General features: G+C 35.1%; 1 protein-coding gene across 9 annotated transcripts in view; it reads left to right on the top strand.

The window, feature by feature from the left end:
• Window positions 1–18,954, top strand: part of BMPR1B (bone morphogenetic protein receptor type 1B) — a 368,302-nt gene that overhangs the window by 308,144 nt on the left and 41,204 nt on the right. For all 9 annotated transcript variants that reach the window (XM_019741148.2, XM_074323317.1, XM_074323315.1 and 6 more), the window contains one exon: window positions 8,960–9,119. In XM_019741148.2, the coding sequence (XP_019596707.1) occupies window positions 8,960–9,119 (160 nt within the window). The remainder of the gene's footprint in view (window positions 1–8,959; window positions 9,120–18,954) is intronic.

The following is an 18,954-nucleotide window of genomic DNA, read 5'->3' as shown; positions in this document are numbered from 1 at the left end:
TGAAAACATGATTATCCTGCCCAACCTGAGTGATGTGGTAATGTGGATGTGTGAGTATGGTGAAAAGAGAAACAATTGTCAGTAAATGGAAACATGTAGAAATAGGCTATGATAAAAGCCCTCTTTTCTGTAGAGAGCCAGCACATCTCCAACATTTTAAAACTAAATGTGTTTTTCTTAAGCTACTCAATAGTGTCAACAATGAGCCACTGAAATGAAAAACAGTCTGTCTCCCTGGTTTGGGTGCTTATGTTTTCCATAAAAAATTGTGGTTGATTACTGCCACCCATAGTAATCTTTCCTCCCATGCACTCCCACCTAGGACTTGCTTATATTTGACAATTATATGTGGCATTGTGACATCTATTTTATTGTTTTCATGTACAATTTTTGGTTTTCCATATGTAGTTGATTTGTCTCACCATGTTCCACATGTAGATGATTTGTCTCACCAGCAAGATTGTTATTTTATTGAGGGTACGTCAAGTGCTCTAGGCCATTGTGTTACGTAGATGGAATGGATTTAATGATTATTGGCTAAATAAATGAATGTACTATGAGGAAAAAGAAAACTAAGTATATTAGTTGGCCTTGAACAAACTTTCAGTGTTTTTTGAAACCAAAAGGCTCTATATTTTCATAGACTTTTTGTTCACAGTGATGAATCTATTAGGTTGGTGCAAAATTAGTTGTGATTTAAAAGGTTGAAAAAAAATTGCAAAAATTGCAATTACTTTTGCACCAACCTAATAGAAAGAAAAGGGAAAGTAAAAGTAAAATGAAGCAATAGAAAAGGGAATTGAAGAGGAAGAGAGAAAGAGTACAGGGAAAGGAGAAAAGGAAAAGAAGTAGAAATGTATAGGAGATGAAGACGAAGGGACTAAAGGAACAACAAAAAAATTGTGGTAGGAAAAGAAAAACCTAAAGAATGAAAAAAAAAAATGAATAGTAAACTTCAGCAGACCAGAGAACAACAATTTACTGTCATTCACTCTTACTGTGTGAAAGGAACTGTGTGGTTAGTGCTTTCCTTGGAATATTTCATCAGTTCTCAAAGCAAACCAATGAGTGCTGCCACTCTCCACATCCTCTGTAAGGAAGTTTAAGTGACTTGCTAAGGCCACAGAGAAGGGAAGTAGCTGAGCTAGGGTTTGAACTGTTTTTTTCTGTTTTACCCTATGTTTTGGTCATGTCTGGGTCCACTGCTCGGTGACCATACCTGATCTTGGTTCCTCACCTGATAGTGTATCTCCCTCCATGCCCAGAAACTTACCACCAGCACCTTTCCTTGTCCTCTCTCCTCTGACTCCTGAAATTCTCGAAGGAGAAAGATTTCTGTGCAGGTAACATCAGAGTTATAATATAAAGTCTACTCCTCCCTTTTAATACATGTGATTTTTGCTTTGGTATTTTTGAATCAATATTGTATTTATATTTTCTTGCAGTTCAAAAGAATTTAGGCACGTATCCCAACTTTTTATTAATCATTTGGTTTTATGTTGTTCATATATAAGTGTGTGTGTGTGTGTGTGTGTGTGTGTGTATAAGTTTTGTTGGAAACAACATAGAAAATTTATTTCAAAATGTCTTAGTGAAATGAAAGAGGGTTAGGTAATGAAAACTAAACTCAATAGACAGTAAATTAAATCATTATACTGAGTTGAATGATTCAGGGTTTAAGTGATGAAAATAAAAATGATTTAAGCCCACTATTTAAAGTCACTAAAAGTTATTTTTAAAATTAATATTGTTTTTAAGCTCTGCTTCAAGTTTTATTCCTGTGTATTATAGACTTGTTTTTAACCAATGTATTTAAACCAGTTTTGGTTGAGAAAGGAAATGGGCATTGATTCACATTATTTATTAATCATGACAATATGGATAAGTATAGAATGGATCACTCCCAATGCATTGCTGGCCAGTTCAGTACTTCCAAATTTGCTTCCACTAATCTTTCTACCCAAAATACTTAAGTGCAAACTAGTGTGATAAAAATTTCAATTTCTCTTCTTGCTGCTTGCCTGCCCTCTGGTGTAGAGGGGTAGAATAGTGAAAATACTCAAAATTTTGTTAACTTTTGAGATATTCAGAAAGCTAAAAAAAGCAAAAAGGAAAATAGATAACTAGTAGATCCTGTGGTACAAAATAATTGTCTTCTTTCAATGAATTTTGAACATTCGTTCATTTCTAAGCACATTGTGTATTGCTATTTAATTTTCCTTAAATTACCTCTGTTCATATTGTTCTCTGTGTGGTTTAATGTGGCAGTGGATTCTGATATTCTCTTCACTATGACATATAAAACAATGTTTTATACCAAAAAGTTTAAATGTTTTATTTATGGTATTTTGAAGTGATTAGGATGTTACTGAGAAAAAGTAATTAAAATTAAATATAGCTGAAACATAGGATGAATATGGAAGTTAAAATTCATTTGTTGCAGAGTTGTAGTCATATTGTAATTTTTTTTTTTACATTTTACTTTTGTTCTTCCCTGTTTTCTGATTGTTCTGTAAAAATCATATGGGAGAGTCCATATTAATATAAAAATATAGAAATGTTTTAAAAATAAACTCATTTATTAAGTATATACATCAAAAATGAGTTATTTCCAGTTCTTTCATATAAAATTTAGCACATATAAAATTTCTTCCGTATAAAATTTATGGTGTTTATACCAGGCTTCCAGCTAGTAATTGTCCACTAGTTCCAAATAAGCAGTTTAAAGAAACTCTGCCTTATTTCCTAACTTATACAAGAACACATGCCTTAGAAAACGTATATATAACTATATATAAATATATACAAAATAGCTGAAAACATGTATAAAGTTGTGATATAAATCCAAGAAAAAATATTCAGGATTTTCAAGAAAATTAACTTTTTATTTAACCTTTGTAGTTGAATGGAAGTTACATTATTGCATGCTGATCATTAGGTTATTTCATGAAATTTGATTAATTTGCCTGGAAATCTATAAATCTATCTCTTATATATGAAAATCATAAGGAATATAATTTAGTCATAATTCATTAAGGGCCCATACACATACATACACATGTCTGGAAATAATTTTGTGGTTCATTTGTTCCCTAAATACATGGTTGTCCTCTGAAAAAATGAGAACCAGTTTTAAATTAGCTTCCACATGCTATATGCTTTTTTTCCTTGGTAATTTGGATAGTAAACTATCTGGCTTAACTATAATGTAACCAGCTAAGCTAACCAGGCAGCATTTGAAGTGTCGGGATTCATACTATTAAGCTCAAGATTGGTCATGAGATAGAGAGAAATAGAGAGACAGAGAAAGGCAGAGAGATAGAGAGAGAAGGGCGAGTAGGAGAGAGGAAGGAAACTGAAATATGGAATGAGCCCCTAAAGAGTGATTTATCCAGTATAGTATTTATTCCTAAGAAATTTCTAGACAGTGATTTTTCTCGGTTGATTTCCCCTACATTTTTTCTGCCAGGTTTATTTATAATTCTATCATTAAATATTTTTAAAAAAACAAAATTGCCTAAAATCCTATTGGGAAAAATAATCAATTTTGTTGAAATTCAACTTAATTAAGTAGAAACCAGTCACTATTTAGCTTTCCTTGGTATAAACATTTTTTTTAAGATTTAACTTACTGATTTAGAAAATACAATATACTAAATTATACTTAATGTTTCTTTAATGGTTAGTCATCTTCCAATTGTTTTCCATGATTAGTTTCTTTCATATAAAATTTAACACAAAATCAAATAACATGAGGATCTAATTAATAAAAATAAAGATGTTACATTATTTGAATGGCTGACTAAATCAGACTTTATTATCTCTTAAAGTATGCCTTTCTCCTATTTCAAATGGAAGGATACTTAAAATATAATAAAATGTGAAAAATGCATTTTAATAATTATTTTAATCAGACAGCTGATATTGAGGATATATCTTCCTTATTGCTGCGCTGCATGGTCACATTTGTCATAAATATTTATCTTTGTCTTTCCTTCTTGCTCTTATTTCAGCATCATTATTATCTGGCTAAATTCATGTTTTTATAAAATGATTATTCTTTGTATACTTGTATGCATGTAAATTGGCTTTCTTCATGCCTTCGCTGATGTATTCTGTCTTGTTTTTGATCCAGAATGCCTCACATGCAGTATGACTTTATATTAAAGTGATAATTTTATAAATCCCTTTTCATTATTATAATAGTAGATAAAGACAGTCCAGTCCCCTTTTTTCAAATGTGGACTAGCCCTTAATAAGATCTTATAATCTTTATTTTTAACAATGTTCTCAATTTTTAAGGTGAGTCTGATCAGATCGTTTCATTCTGCTGCTGCTGCTTCTCTTCCCCTTTGTCTGTTAATCTCCAAATTATCACTCAATTACTCTAATTTTATCTGGTGATTGGAAATATTGTGAACTATGTGATAATGATTTTCATTTCACAGGGAATTAAACACACATAGATTAATTGACTCTTAAGTACAATTGCACAATTTTACATAAGTTATTCCCTTGATTTGATTATTTTGACAAAAGCAAGTAAAGAACTCTCCACAGTGTCTCACATTTGCATTTAATCATCACTTACTTGATAACACAAATTAAAAGCAATCATTTTCTCATCTGATTACTTTTACTTGTTCAGGTCACATTGTCTGAAGGCAACTTTACGTGCTCATTGACAATGTCATCTAACTCAGCTTATTGAAATCCTTTCTCTATTATGAGCTAGCAATGCTTTTCTTATCTTTTTGTTCTTCTATATGTGTCTGGTAAAATAATATATATTTTGACTACATGTTAAAATGTTAAGTAATTTTAGAAAGATTATGCAGCAATATTTCACATTCACAATCTTTATAGAAAGAATGGCTCTTGCTTGACTTGTCTAGTGTTTGAGAGCCAGGATTTGTCTGTAAAAGTTGCTTGGAGCTACCAGATTCAGGTATCTTTTCCTTAATAATAACTGAAGTAATTAATTCTACAAAATACCAGGAAATGGATTGTTGATAACTTGCAATACAGAATGAGGTGTGTAGATTTACCACACTCTAAAGTACACATGCATGAAACACATACAATGTGGTAAACCAAATATGGATTTAGTGTTAATACCAAGCCCTGTTTATTGGTCCTGTGATGAATCCCACAATGAAGATTGGGTAGGAAAGTTCCTTTTCCTTGGTTGATTTTTTCCCCCCTAGTTCTTTATTCATTAACATTCTTCATTCCACATCAGGATATGAGAGTAATTACTTCCCTATTTTAAACTGAGAAGCAATTTGTAGATGTTTTTAAATACCTCCAGCTATGATCTGTCTGTTGTTACTCCATAGATTCCTGCTGATGTAGAAGGAATTATGGCCCTTATGAATGCAAAGTGAACATTTCATGATGCAAAATTTAATATTCCCTGGCAGAGATAATTATATTTTTCTACAAGAAGTATGGTTTTTATATATTTCATCAATATCCTTATAGATGTAAATTCTTCTAGATGTTTAACACACACACACACACACACACACAATGCACACACAAGCTACAGTGGTATCATCATGAGACATTATTTTATAACTTGCTATTTTTTGTTTTAACATAGTTTAAAGAGGCTTATTTAAAATAAAATAAAAATGTGTTCTCCCAACTTATCTCTCTCCAATAGCAACTATACTAATGCCTCTTGCATTCTTTCTTTTGGTATTTTCCTCCATATCTCTAAATAAATAATTGTACTGCTACCTCTTGATGATTCAGTGTTAGGCATCACTTTTGACCTTCCACTATTGAAGATGAGGATTTAGCTTTCTTTTACGGCCTCCACCCCTCTAGATACACATATATTAATATTTCTATCCTCCATCCTTTATATATTAGGCATTTAAATGTTATTTGTTTCCTTGGTTTTCTATGTTCCCATCACTAATTAATTTCTGAGCTTTCAGTTAGTTTAAATGTAAAATATATATGAGTTATTCTATTCATTTCAACTTGTCGGAGCTCTCTCTTTTAAAGTCTTTTGACTTGCCTTCAACCAGGCCTGGTTGTTCCTTAGGTCCAATGCATAGTTCTCACCTTATTAATCCACCTGTACCATTATCTTGAGAGTATGCGTCACCTTTCTCTTGGGTTGGGTCTCCTATTAGCAGGAATGTATTTTATTTTTTTATTCATACTTTCCTTTGGGTGGAGCATTTCCCCCAATAACTTTCTGAGAAAGGTACATGGGAGGTAATTTTTTGATAACTTGAAAATCTTAAAATGCTTTTTTCCTATCCTCATATTTGATTTATAATTTGCCCAGAGATTGCTTTCTCTCTCACTCTTGATCTCTCTATATATAAAAACTTAGGGTCTCCTTTATCCCCTTATAACATTTTGCATAACATACCTTGCTATGGGTCTATTCTTATACTCTATGGGTTCTTTTAAACTAGACAATCATAATTTTTGGTTATGGGAAGCTTGCATGATTTATTTGATGATTTTTCTCCATTCTGTTTCAAGTCTCTCTTTCTAGAACTATTGTTTTTCAGATATTAAATTTCCTGGATTGACGCTTTAATTTATTTAACTTTTTCATGTCTGTTTCTCCCTACATTATGAGAGATTACCTAATCTTTATCTTTCAGCTTACCTGCTGAGATTTTCAGTTACGCAATCATATTTTTAGAGTTCCTTATTTGTCATTACCTTCTTTATAGCAACACATTCTTGTTTCATTGATGCAATACATTTTTTATAAAGCTGAGAGTATTAGTAATAGTTTCTAAGGTTTATTTACTTGCATATAGTTTCTTTCAAGGGGCTTTTGTCTGTGTATGTGTTTTGTTCTTGGTCTTTGATGTCTGAGGCTTTCTTCATATATCTATTGACCCTGAATTAGTGGCTTATGTATAAGAGAATGAAGCACTATGGAAGCTGATTGGAAGCTCTGTGCACATGGGTAGAACTTTTCACCAGTGGGCCTCATGGTAGGATAATATTGCAGGGCTGTTTCACTGACAAATTCTCAATATCCCTACCTTTAAATATTTTAGTTTTCATGACCTTGTCAGATTCCTGAGTAAAGAAAGCATAAACCAGTCTGCATTGAGTTCTGGAAGCCCTGCAGGGGACAGGGGTGAATGGAAGGAGTCAACATCCAGTGTAAATATTCACTGAGAGTTTGCAGGAAGGTGGTACCCCTACCCACCTCTATGCTTCGTTTCCTGTAGTCCTTCAAAATGATGGTAAAAATGGTAAACAAGGAAAACATCTCTGTAATGTATGTATCAGATTTATCCTTCCAGTCTTATGCAGGGTGGGGAAGGGAGGTTTACCAGCCTGTAGGGACTGTGAAAGGGTAGCTGAAGTTCTCATGTCTTCTAAAATAGATTTAAGCCTCCTTCTGTTTTCAATACTCCCTTCACTCTTACTTTTGAAAGTAACTTGTGGTACCACTCTGGAGCCTTTTGGGTTTGAGTGGCAAAATGATTTTGCTTCTTGGCTTCTCTCCACCTTTGGCTTGGGATCAGCATTCTTGGCTTTGTTTCTTCACTTTCTTAATGTCCTTCTGTTTCCAGGTTTTTATTGCTAGGGTCTTCTCTTGATCGCTTTTATATTGTAGGTTCATTTTTTAGCCCCCTTTCCTGTTATTGAATGGGATTTCATAATTAAGATACCATGTAAATGTACCCTTTTCAACAAAAATTATATTTCAGTATTCTTGCCTGTCAATAAATATATTTCTACATCAGTATTTTAATGGCTACATAGGAATCTCACTTTAGAGATCTAACTTATCTCCTATTGTTTTAAACATGGGTTGTTATAAGCAATATTGCAAAGAACATTCTTACAGCTGAATTTTATATTTTGTAATTGAAATAAATTTTAAATGTGAAAAAATCATGGCTCCTTTAAAAGATTTCCTACAAAATGGCATCGTATTTCCAATAGTATGAGGATGTTTCCTTTCTTGTGTAGACCATTCTGTGCAAACATTTCAATTAATAACTTTTCCCATCAAATGGTAAATTCTATATATGTTTAATTTATCCTACTCACAGGCTGTGCCTGGAACACAGTAGGCACCCAATACATATTTGCTAAGTAGACATATGCATAATAAATCAATTTTTATTATTTAAAACTTTAAAGAGAAAGGGTGTGGTATGAAAGGAAGCAGGATGTAAGTTTTAAATACCTTGTTTTCATCACTTTGTGTTACGTTGAGGTAATTCAGGTCATAAGGTTAGTAATATTGAGAACCAGAATTCAACTGATGAGCTTCACATAGAGAAAAAAATCACAAAAAATCATCACAGATCTTTTTCCTAAAGTATCACTGATTGATGTAACCAGTGCCTGGAGACATCTATATGCATATAAAGTAACACATGCACACAGTACACATCTATCGTGTCTATTGCACTGTGACCAAGAATTTTTTAGCCCCACAATTTTTTCGATAATAATTTTGTTGAAATTTTATTTAATTATAGGCAATCTCGATGTTGTGAGAAAGGCTTTAAATCAAACATTGTGCTCAGGATGACAACTTGTGCGGTGACAGTTATGAGAGCTTTTACCCCAATGCCAGAAATACAATAGGTATCAATGCATGCCCCCTTCTCAGGCATCATTATTTTCTAAAAGTAGTAGTAAAGAAGGAAAATATGAAAACTATCTTAGTGCTGTGTCACCCTATGTTAATGAAACATTGTCTTACTATGTAAAGTGTAAAAAAAAATATGTTGTAATAATAGTAGCTAACATTTATCAAGTATTACTGTGTAACATACACATTCTAAGCTCTGGACGTGAGATAGGTGCTCCGTTTTATGGGTAAGAAAATGAGAACCTATTTTGTTTAAATCTTTAGTTATCATTACTTAATATTTTATTTGATGTCACATTGTTCTTCAGAAAAAAGACTTTGGGCAAATAAACTCTTCCTCTTTCTTCTTTTCAGCAAACTTCCTTGGTAACATGCTTTTGCGAAGTTCAGGAAAATTAAATGTGGGCACTAAGAAAGAGGATGGTGAGAGTACAGCCCCCACCCCTCGTCCAAAGATCTTGCGTTGTAAATGCCACCATCACTGTCCAGAAGACTCGGTCAACAATATTTGCAGGTTGGTCATATAATTATTTAAAACTAGTTTTAATAGAAACTCATACTTTTTAACTATACAACTGTAGGCTAGTGTTTCCAAGAGCATGTTTGGGGGAATAGTGCTTAACGCCACCAACACTCAGAGCTGTACCTGTATTGATATGTGTTTTGCCCTGAAATGGTTTTCTGAGATTCTTCTTCCTTCTTCCAAACATCACATACATACATAAACACAGAGCACAGGTCCCAGGCTCCTGGAGCAAAAACCAATTATTTTCTTTGAAAAGACCTGGTCTCCACAATAGATTCAATAGAGAGTATCAGAATTTTTTTTAACCATTTATCATGCTGATAGTGTTATTATTTTGGAAAGAGCCCCTTAGCTGCTAGGAATATTCATGAACTGACTGTGAGAAGCAGTCTAATGACAGAGCTTGTGTGAGTCCACCTGATGGTAGGAAAGATATCCTCAGAGTGCTAGAGAGTAAGCTTCTTAGTGGATAATCATGTTTGTGTGCTTTCTAGTGTTTGAAACTGGACTACTGGCCTCTTTCTTCCTTATACATTTTCATGCAGCATCATCCATTTTGTTGGTCTAAAGCTGCATTTACTCCCAGGGCGAGGACAATAGTGGCATAGCCTGAGGCCAAAGTGTGCCCAGGGAGAAATGGCTGAGTTAACCAAACAAATGCAGATCTCAGAAGTTAAAATATCAGAGAAGCAGAATCTGCTTCAAGAAGGCTAATGGACCCAAATGAGGAGATGGGTTGCCAGGTTTGAAGTCCAGGCATAATATCCTGGCAGCCATTTGGGGCCTCATTATCCAGGAAGGAGGATGAAGCTGAGTTGAATGCTTTTTTCCTTCCTGAAACCTTTTTATTTTATTTTATTATGTTTCCTATGAAGTGTGATCTGACACAAGCCTACCAGTCTATAATGCAATATGTAACCCAAGAAATATATATTTACTAAATGACATGGGGAGGAAAGTTGTGTGTATTCATAAATACATATTTCACTTACTCAGCAAAACAGCTCAGCATGGTAGGGAATGCTTATTTCTTACTATCAGACGTAAGGGATTCAGGACCCAGAGAGAGCTGGGAATTTGGCTCTTGTAGGATAGAACAAGGTTGAGATCACAGAGTCTTGAAAGCAAAATGATTCCAAAGCTCAGATAGCAGTTCCTGAGAAACACTGCCTCTTTGTAGTAAACAGAAAAAAAAAAAAGAAAAAAAAAAGTATGAGGCATTTTACAAAGTTCCTGAAGAAAGCTAACAGGAAGAAGCATATTAGGGGCATATTTTACTACTTTTTCTGAGTCTATACTAAGTAAGAATAAATCTGTGTGTGTCATTTCAACCATAGTTCTGGTGATCCTATGTTCAGACTTTACAAAATTATCCCAATTTCAAATATTTTGTCCTGTTTTCCTTATAGGCCATTGAAATGTCCTCAATTGATTTTGAAGAAAGTGTTTTGGCAGGGTTAACTGCAATGCAAATTTTCTGTAGTAGAAAGGAGAAGCTTGGCAAGTTCAAATAAGACTGGTTTTCCTAGGGTGCAGAGGGTAGGAGGAGATGTGGAAGGAGTTGCATCTGAAGACAGAGGAAAGCTGACCTCTGTCTATATTACAACGTTGCTCTTATTTCTAAGAGCACTAGGAAGCCATTGAAGGGGATGTTTAAGCAGGAGTAGCAGTAGAGATTAATGTGATTTGATTTGCTGTTTTGAAAAATTGTTGCAGAGTATTGAATATATTACAGGGGGAGTCAAAAGTGAATTGAAAAACAACAACAGGTAGGTAAGAGAAATTGAAAAGTAGATTCCTGTGAGAGAAAATGGGCTTGGACTAGGCTGTTGCTAGTGCAGGAGAGAGCTGGATGTATGGGAGAAATAGTTAAAAGGGAAGTTTTATGTTGATGAATTGGATATGAGAGGGTGCCAAGAGGGGTTTCACAAGTTTCTGAATATACATTTAGATGTATAGTGTAGCTTTTTAATAAAGGAGGACAGAGGAAAATAACCAAGTTCCAATTTGGATGTGCTAAGCTTAAGGCTTTGGACACATGCAGGTAGAGATACTGAAGAGTAGGCAATCGAATATAGATTGGGGGCTCAGATAAGAGGTTGGGGAGAGACTATAGAGTGAGTAAATCATTAGTCAGCTTTTGCTGTGAAACAGACAAACTCAAAATCACTGTGGCTTACAACTAAAGACATTTATTATTTTCATTTCTGGATCTACAAATGGGCTGCAGCTGAATTGGGCTTTGATGAATTGGGCTTGGCTTCAGGCTGCCTCCTGAATTTAGCTCTGCTCCATGTGTGTCTTCATTCTTCTTGACCAGCAGCTCTAGCCAGGGCATATTCTCTTGTACATAAGTATGAGGGAACAACTTCTTAGAGCTTCCATTTGTGTCATGTCCTTTAATATTCCATTTACCAAATCAAGTGTCATAGTCAAGTTCAAAGTCAAGGGGAAACTGTGGCTAGGGTGGGGTATGAAGGATTGAGAATGAAAATAGAGCAATCCAGTCCATCAGAGGAGGACTGAGCCTTGAGATAGTTAATGCTTGGGTAGTAGAGGCTCCCCCCAGGGACTCAGAATTAGCAATAAAGCAGTGGGTATGGTGTCATTGAAGCCAAATTTCCAGAGGGAAGAAGTGAGGTCATTGTTCTGGATGTTGTTCAAGGTCAAATAGGGTAAGAACTGAAATATGGCACTCAGATGTATTGATCTTAATAACTGTAGTTGAGAAATACTTAATGTGATAATAGAGATAGAAGCCAGATAGGAATGGGTTGTGAATTATATGGTTTCTAACCTTTGATTTATGCTGGCAAAGAAAAAGCAAACAAAAATACAACAAAGACAACATCAATAACATTGGAACCCATCAAAAACAATGGGTGTGCCATCACAGTCAACATGAATGAGTTAAGTTGTAGAAGTCAACAGAAAACTAATATTTATCAAGCTTCTTATAAATACTGCCATGTTTACTTTCACCTATCTTTAATCATCATGACACTCCTATAAAGAATGCAACATTATCTACATTTTTCAGGTGAGAAATCTGAGGCTCTAAGAGGTTAAGTAATTTTCACTAAATCACTGTTCACGCCGATATGAAAAAAATTGTGGCCAAGATTCCAAAGTCCTGAATTCCTGACCAGCAGCCAACCCTTGACACTGGCTCTCAAAGGAACAAATATTCACTCTTGAGTAAAATTCACATCCATTTTGCTAATGAGGTATTGACTCCAGTTGAGTCTCCCGAGTGCTGAGATCCAACATGGATGAGTCACAGGGGAGACTTCTGCTCCTGTGCCTTAAGACCGAGACTAAATCTAGATCTTTCTGCCTTCATTCCTGTGAGTCCACACTCTACTCTTTGACCTCCAAATCAGTACTTCCAAGCTATCTCTGCTGAAAGATAGTTTTCCTCTTTGATAAGTTGTGCATTGAAGTACGCTAAAAATGAATTACAGGTTGATAGAAAAATACATTAAAAAATACTTACAAATTACATGCTCCCTTTTTCTCATTTCTATTATTTAGATTCAACAGAGCTAAATTTATTGCTGTACAAATTTCAACTTTTGTATTAACCTCCTTGCAGACCAGTAACAAGCAGTTTGCTGATACAAGGGAACACATTTTGAGCGGTGCTGCACTAGTCTTACACTCCTGGGTAAAACAGTTCTAAAGACGGGTATGTTTGCTTGAGACTTAGAAACGGGCTGGTCTAAGCTGTCTGACCTGAGGCCTTGTACCAGGCAAATCTTAGTCAAACTAGGTGTCCTACCTAGAGCTCGTGCTCATTACCACTCCCACTTTCCTGGAGAAAATAATCCAAAAATTGGCTCAAATCAAGAGTGCGTCTTAAAAGAGATTCTGAAATCTCACATGATAGTTCAGAGAACATGTGCAAAGTTTAGAGAGTTAAAACTCTTCCTGAGTATCTGCAGTCACTTTACCCGCCAACACTAAGGCCAAAGTCACTCTTGGCCTTGTTTCCTATCGGGTGCGGATAGATGTATCTGCTTCCAAAATCCATGCCGTTTCCATAGCCTACTGGCATGTGTGTTAGAGGATGCAGTGTAAATATGTCATGCTGAATACAGTATACGAGCCTTTTTAATACCCGTGATTCAACGTAAGGAGTGAAACCCTTGTCTTTCTCCCTGAAGATAATATCTGTCTTCTAAATATCTTTCCAGGTGTTGTTTGCATTGTTAATCCTTCCCATTCCATTTCCAGATTCTTCTATTCCTGGGACCTCAGACTGCATGCCTGGAACACTGCAGTTTCTTTGAACCACTCTTTTTGCATGACTTTCATCATGCCACTGTTCTGTCTTATTTCCCCGACCTACCAAGTGGAATCTCAGCCTTGTTTGTTTATTTTTTTCTCCATAGGATCTCGTCCTGCTTTATCCCTACGTGTTGTACTTGACTTTATCTGTGATAGTCATTTTTGTCCCTGTCTCACCACCTCTCTCAGGTTCTTCCACTCCCTCACACAAATCTATCCATTTCTAAAATTTCTTTTCTTTTTTTTACTCTTTTTCAGAGATAATTTTAAGTACATCCTCATTTAACTTACTAGGTTCTGACCAAGAATTCTCCTGCCTGGGCAGTGTTTAGGGTTTGCAGGTATAATAAATTGCAAGGGATGTTTGCACAAAGGATTTGCAAATGACACCAGGCTGCCTACATGAGGAATTAGATAAACCTCCAACAGTGTTTTGAAGAGTCACAGAGGGTAGAAGAAAAAGCTTAAGGGCTGTGAGCCTTTTTACAGTTTGTATTAACCTAGGGTGTTGAAACCTTTTGTTGAATGTGGTGGTATGAGTTTCAAACCGGAGCTCCTGACCCAAGGTCTCAGAGTGTTTAAAGTGCATGTTGTTTTCATTTGTTATTCATCTTCCATTGCATCCAGTTTATTCCGCTGTTTCCCAGGCCATCAGAACACTGAGCGTGAAGATCTTTGTTTTCAGAAGATGTTGCACTTATGACAATGGCGGGTCCCGCATTAGAACTTGTCATTTAGTTGGAAGAGGCTTTGATTTCAAATTCACTTATGAAGTCTTTTACAAGGAGTGACTGTCCCTTTTTGCTTCTCATTAGTCATAAATGAGAATGTTAAATGGGCCCATTTGTTGCTGGACTTCATATAGAAAGTGAGCACTACAGGGCTCTTTAAAAGTGTACATAGAGAAGAACCATTGGAGATTTTTGAGCAGAGAAGGAGAATGTAAGACGTATCAGGCAGTGCTCTACAGTATAGGTAGAACCTAGAGAGAGGAGAGGGGAAGTCGGCTAAAAGGCTCTCAGAGCAGTCTGGGTAAGAGGTAGTGAGGGTACCTCCACCGGGGGCCGGGGAACGGTGTGAATATGTAAAAGCTTGCAGAATGTAAAAATTGAGACAAATTTTAAAAAATTGTGTACCTCATTGAAAAAAATGAACAAAACGCTAAATCACTTAGCATGGCTGCCAGAGGAGGATGTATGATAATTATACTTTCTCAAGGATAAAGGAATAAAAAAGCATTTCTCACATTGGTACTTTAATATTATAGCTTCACCTTTCCCCAGTTCTATGACCACTCAGAGGAAAAGCCGGAGAAGGGGAACAGTAGTAGTAGTCATGTACATTTCACCCTCTTTTCCTCCACCACTCTGGAATTCACCCATCTAAGATGATAAGGAGAAAACAAACAAACAAAAAAACACCATAAACCTTAGGATTCTATTACTTTGGTAATTACTGCTGCCCATCATTCTTCTTTGCTTTTCTTCCCTATATAAAATACTTGACTAGCTTAGGATTTCTATCCTTGCCCCTGGAAGATGAGTGACTTTGTCTCTCCTAGGATCAGTGGTGTTTGTTGATAGATGAACAGCTCCACCAAAGCAAAGGCTGCATCCCCTCACCCTTGCGTCCTCAGCATCTAACTGCCTGAATCATTGTATGCGCAATAAATGTTTGGAAAATGAACTACTGTTAACAGAGCTCTCTAAGAAGCTTTCAGCTCTTTCAATTAACTGACTAACATCTACATGATTTAAATAGCATCTCTGAAAGTGGTATTTGAGTTTACTTAGGACAGAAAACTTTGAAAACTGTCTTTATTCCCTTGAAAGTGAAATGGATATTTTAGAAGACAGAATGTAGATGATGTATTACAGAATTGTACACTTGACATCTGTGTAACTTTACTAACCATTGTCTCCCCAATAAACTTTAATTAAAAACAACAAAAAAAGAATACAGATTGTTTCCAAGGACCTATTTACAAATGACCTAAAAACCAAGCAGACTTTGCAAATCTATTCTGACTGAAACTTAAAAGAGATTGGAAAGACGTTTAAGACTTCTAATATCTCACATATTAAAAAAAAAAAAAAAAGGAATATACATTGATCAGTCAAGAAAGCTTTTAGTACTGATGGGCACATGAACTTGAGAAGATACTCATTTCTATAATTAATTTTTCTCAAGAGCAAAATTTTAAACGATTTATAATTAAATAATACTTTTTAAGTGATTTAGTAATTTTTAATTTTGATTAATGCTTTAAAATTTCTTATCCTGATTAAGCACAGCAGATAAATCTTTTTAACTCATATTTTAAAAATTATATTTTATAATTAAATTAATCTTTTTAAAGATCTAAACTTGTTAGAAGAAAAGTTCTGCAATCCCTACTCAACTGTGGTGGTGATGTTTTTGAATAATCCTGGAGTTTGCAGCAGAGAAACATGAGCTCTTCGTGGAAGAATAGAGTTAAAGGGACCAAGATTTGAGTAAACCTTATAAACACTGTACTGACTAAAATAAAACAACAAGTAGAGCATCTTAAATGAGTATGCTGTCAGTACAATTTTAGACATATTATGAAATTGGTTTCCAAACATCCTGTAAGAACTAATGCAGAGATTGGGATCAAAAAGGTTGTTTATAAATGCATTTGACCACAAAAGAGAACAGTCAAACCTTGCAGGCTGTGGATGCACATCTACCTTAAAAGAATATCACTTGGTCCCTCAAAGCTTTAAGCCAGGTGTACCCCTTTCTTTACTTGCTAGAAAATGTTCACTTAGGTGTGCCGAAAATCTCTTGAGGCAGTTAATTACCTGATGATCTTTTTTAGATGTTCCAGACACTCAATTTGCTTGTGGAATTTTGAGCAGATTCAAGAAGCCTTGAAGCTGTAGCATCATCCAAGGGTTGTAACAAAAGTTTTATTATCACTACTTTGACCTTATGTGACTTATAAATTCTCAAGTGCTTTGCTTTTTCATGAATTAACATTATGTTAAGATGCATTTCAGTGTTGATGACTGATCATCTTGGTACACAGCTGTTGTTCTATTTTGTCACTTACTTTTCTTTGCCTATAACATAAGGGTAGCGTTTTTGAAATGTTACTGTTGTATCTTTCTTTAATTTTTATTAAATTCAATGGGGTGACATTGGTTAGTAAAATTATGTAGGTTTCAAGTGTACAATTCTGTAATACATCATCTGTGTATTGCATTGCGTGTTCACAATTGTCTTTTTTTAATTCATAATCATTACTGGAATCACATGATAGGGCAAAAATCTATATAAAACATTTCAAAATTAAGCTGAACATGGCAACCAGGCAGCAGAATGCCCCAGATAAGCCTATGGTAAGAGTTAATTGCCTTTTGTGGCATTGAGCCGCCATCTCATGGTGGTGGGTGGAGTTTTCAGCTCTAACTCTGGAGACTAGCTTTGTTTACATTTGTGCTTGCTTGAGAGTTGTTGAAAGTTCTCAAGTAATTCTTAAGCCTCTGTAATAGTACTGCTACTTTCCAGTTACTTTCCCTTACAAATAGCAATTTCAATGAGGAACGTATAAAGTATTTTTGCTTTCTTGCAGATTAAGTGCTCTTGAAATGATTTTCTTACCCTCTTGCTTGTCCTCCATATAAATATTTGATTCCTATCTGAATGTATGACTTCTGGGATACCAACTCTTTTCTTCCATGTCTCTCTCCCTCTCCATCCCCTCTTTATAATTTTATCTCCATCCTCTTTGCAGACAAGGGAATGTATTTTAAAACTTGAATTTACTCTCCCTGATGTTTCTTTATATTTCCTAGGACATTGGAACGGTAACTTGCCAACAGCTTTACCATCTTTTTGTATTCCCATTTTTGATTCTTGTAAGTTGCCTAAAATGATATTTTCACTTACTCAGATTTTGAGCAAGAGGAACTCATGATTAAGGAGAAATTAATCTTTTGGGATTTAATATATTGTATCAACTTTTCTAGCCTCTATGAATTCCTAATGTCAGAAAATAAAGATGACTTTATTTCTGATATTTCCTGAATTTTATTTTTGATGAGAAATACAAGTTACACATAGAGTCTGAATGTGTAGGGAAGGAATGAAAAAAACCCACGTGGATATTGTTTGCTTATATTATTTGAAGTAAATTTCTAAGGGACAGCTTTTTTATTTATTGCCTTCAGTTGTTTACATGCTTTAGATTTTCATAGCAATTTCAGGATATTGGCTAAAAAGCCCCAAAGAATTCAGAGCATGGCCTGTTGAGAAGCATTCTTTCTTCCACAACAATGTTCATGCATTTGACCTTAGTCTAACAAAGAGATTTATCACTGGCCCTTCCCAGCCAGCCATTCATTAGTATGTTTGAACTTTGTGGTGCTAGTTCTTATAAACTGAGGTATTTTGGATCACTTGAGGCTTATAAACCAAGTAAACAATTCTAAGGGTGTTGATGATAACTGAAGGGCTAATGTATGGCAGAATGCTGTTTCCCCTAATACAGAACAGGCCAACCACAAATCATAGCTAATACCACTCACAGCTTTCTTCCCTGACTTTTTAGGACGGCATTGTTATATCTGTTTTGGTTGCTGAGTATATATTGAAAAGATGGAGACGTAGTTTAGTACTTTATTTTCTTAGTACATACAGTAGGGGTTTATGATTATATTGGGAGTCTGCTGGCATTCCTCACCCAAACTTGTGAAGACAGTAAAGTCTGTTTACAAATAGTTCTATATATAATAGTTCTTGTTTTTTATTTTTAGTTCCAGGAGAAGATAGTGGAAAATGTGTGGGAAAGAAGCAAGAGGTCCTTGATTCAAGGCCTGATTCTGTAACTGTTTGTTTTGTGATCTTGTACAAGTTTATTATACTCTCATAACTTTAATTTCTTATATGTAAAATATAAATAATATTACTTTCCATCATTCTTGAGAGGATTAAATGTGTTAGAATAAGGGAAAGTTCTTTGTAATCTAAAAACCCATACCGACATTTAAAATACTGTTACTTTACCTTCTGTGGTCTTGTTAAAACCTCTTCTTTCCGTTGTCTGTCTTTACCCCACACTCAATTTCAGTCCAGACTACTTGCAACAAAGCTTGATGTTTTCATATGACAGGCCAGCCCAGAAACAAAGGTACCAAAAGGCAGAATCTTAGTTACCTCACTTACGGTGTGCTGATTCCTACCCCTCTTTAGTTTGCATGCCTCAGTAAGAGATAAGTTTATTTCACTATGTCAGAGCAAGTAGAACCACGTCCACCTGCAAGGGTTCAAACCCCTGTTATGCCTCTCACTAGCTATATGGCCTTTGGAAATTACTCAAGTTCTTTGAGCCTCAGTTTCCTCATATATAGAAGGTAAGAATACTACCATCTTCCTCACAGAGTTGTTTTTCTGGATTTGTGAAAGTGATCCCTGCAAAGGACCAAAGTAAGTGCTTAGTAATTAGTATATATGGTTATTAATGGTATACACTATATGGAAAGTCTGGATCCTTCTTTCTCACAAGTTT

This window comes from Rhinolophus sinicus, linkage group LG02 (assembly GCF_036562045.2).
Source record: "Rhinolophus sinicus isolate RSC01 linkage group LG02, ASM3656204v1, whole genome shotgun sequence".
Classification (NCBI taxonomy): domain Eukaryota; kingdom Metazoa; phylum Chordata; class Mammalia; order Chiroptera; family Rhinolophidae; genus Rhinolophus; species Rhinolophus sinicus.
The sequence above is the reverse complement of the archived record's forward strand: the minus strand, read 5'-3'. Positions and strand labels throughout refer to the sequence as shown.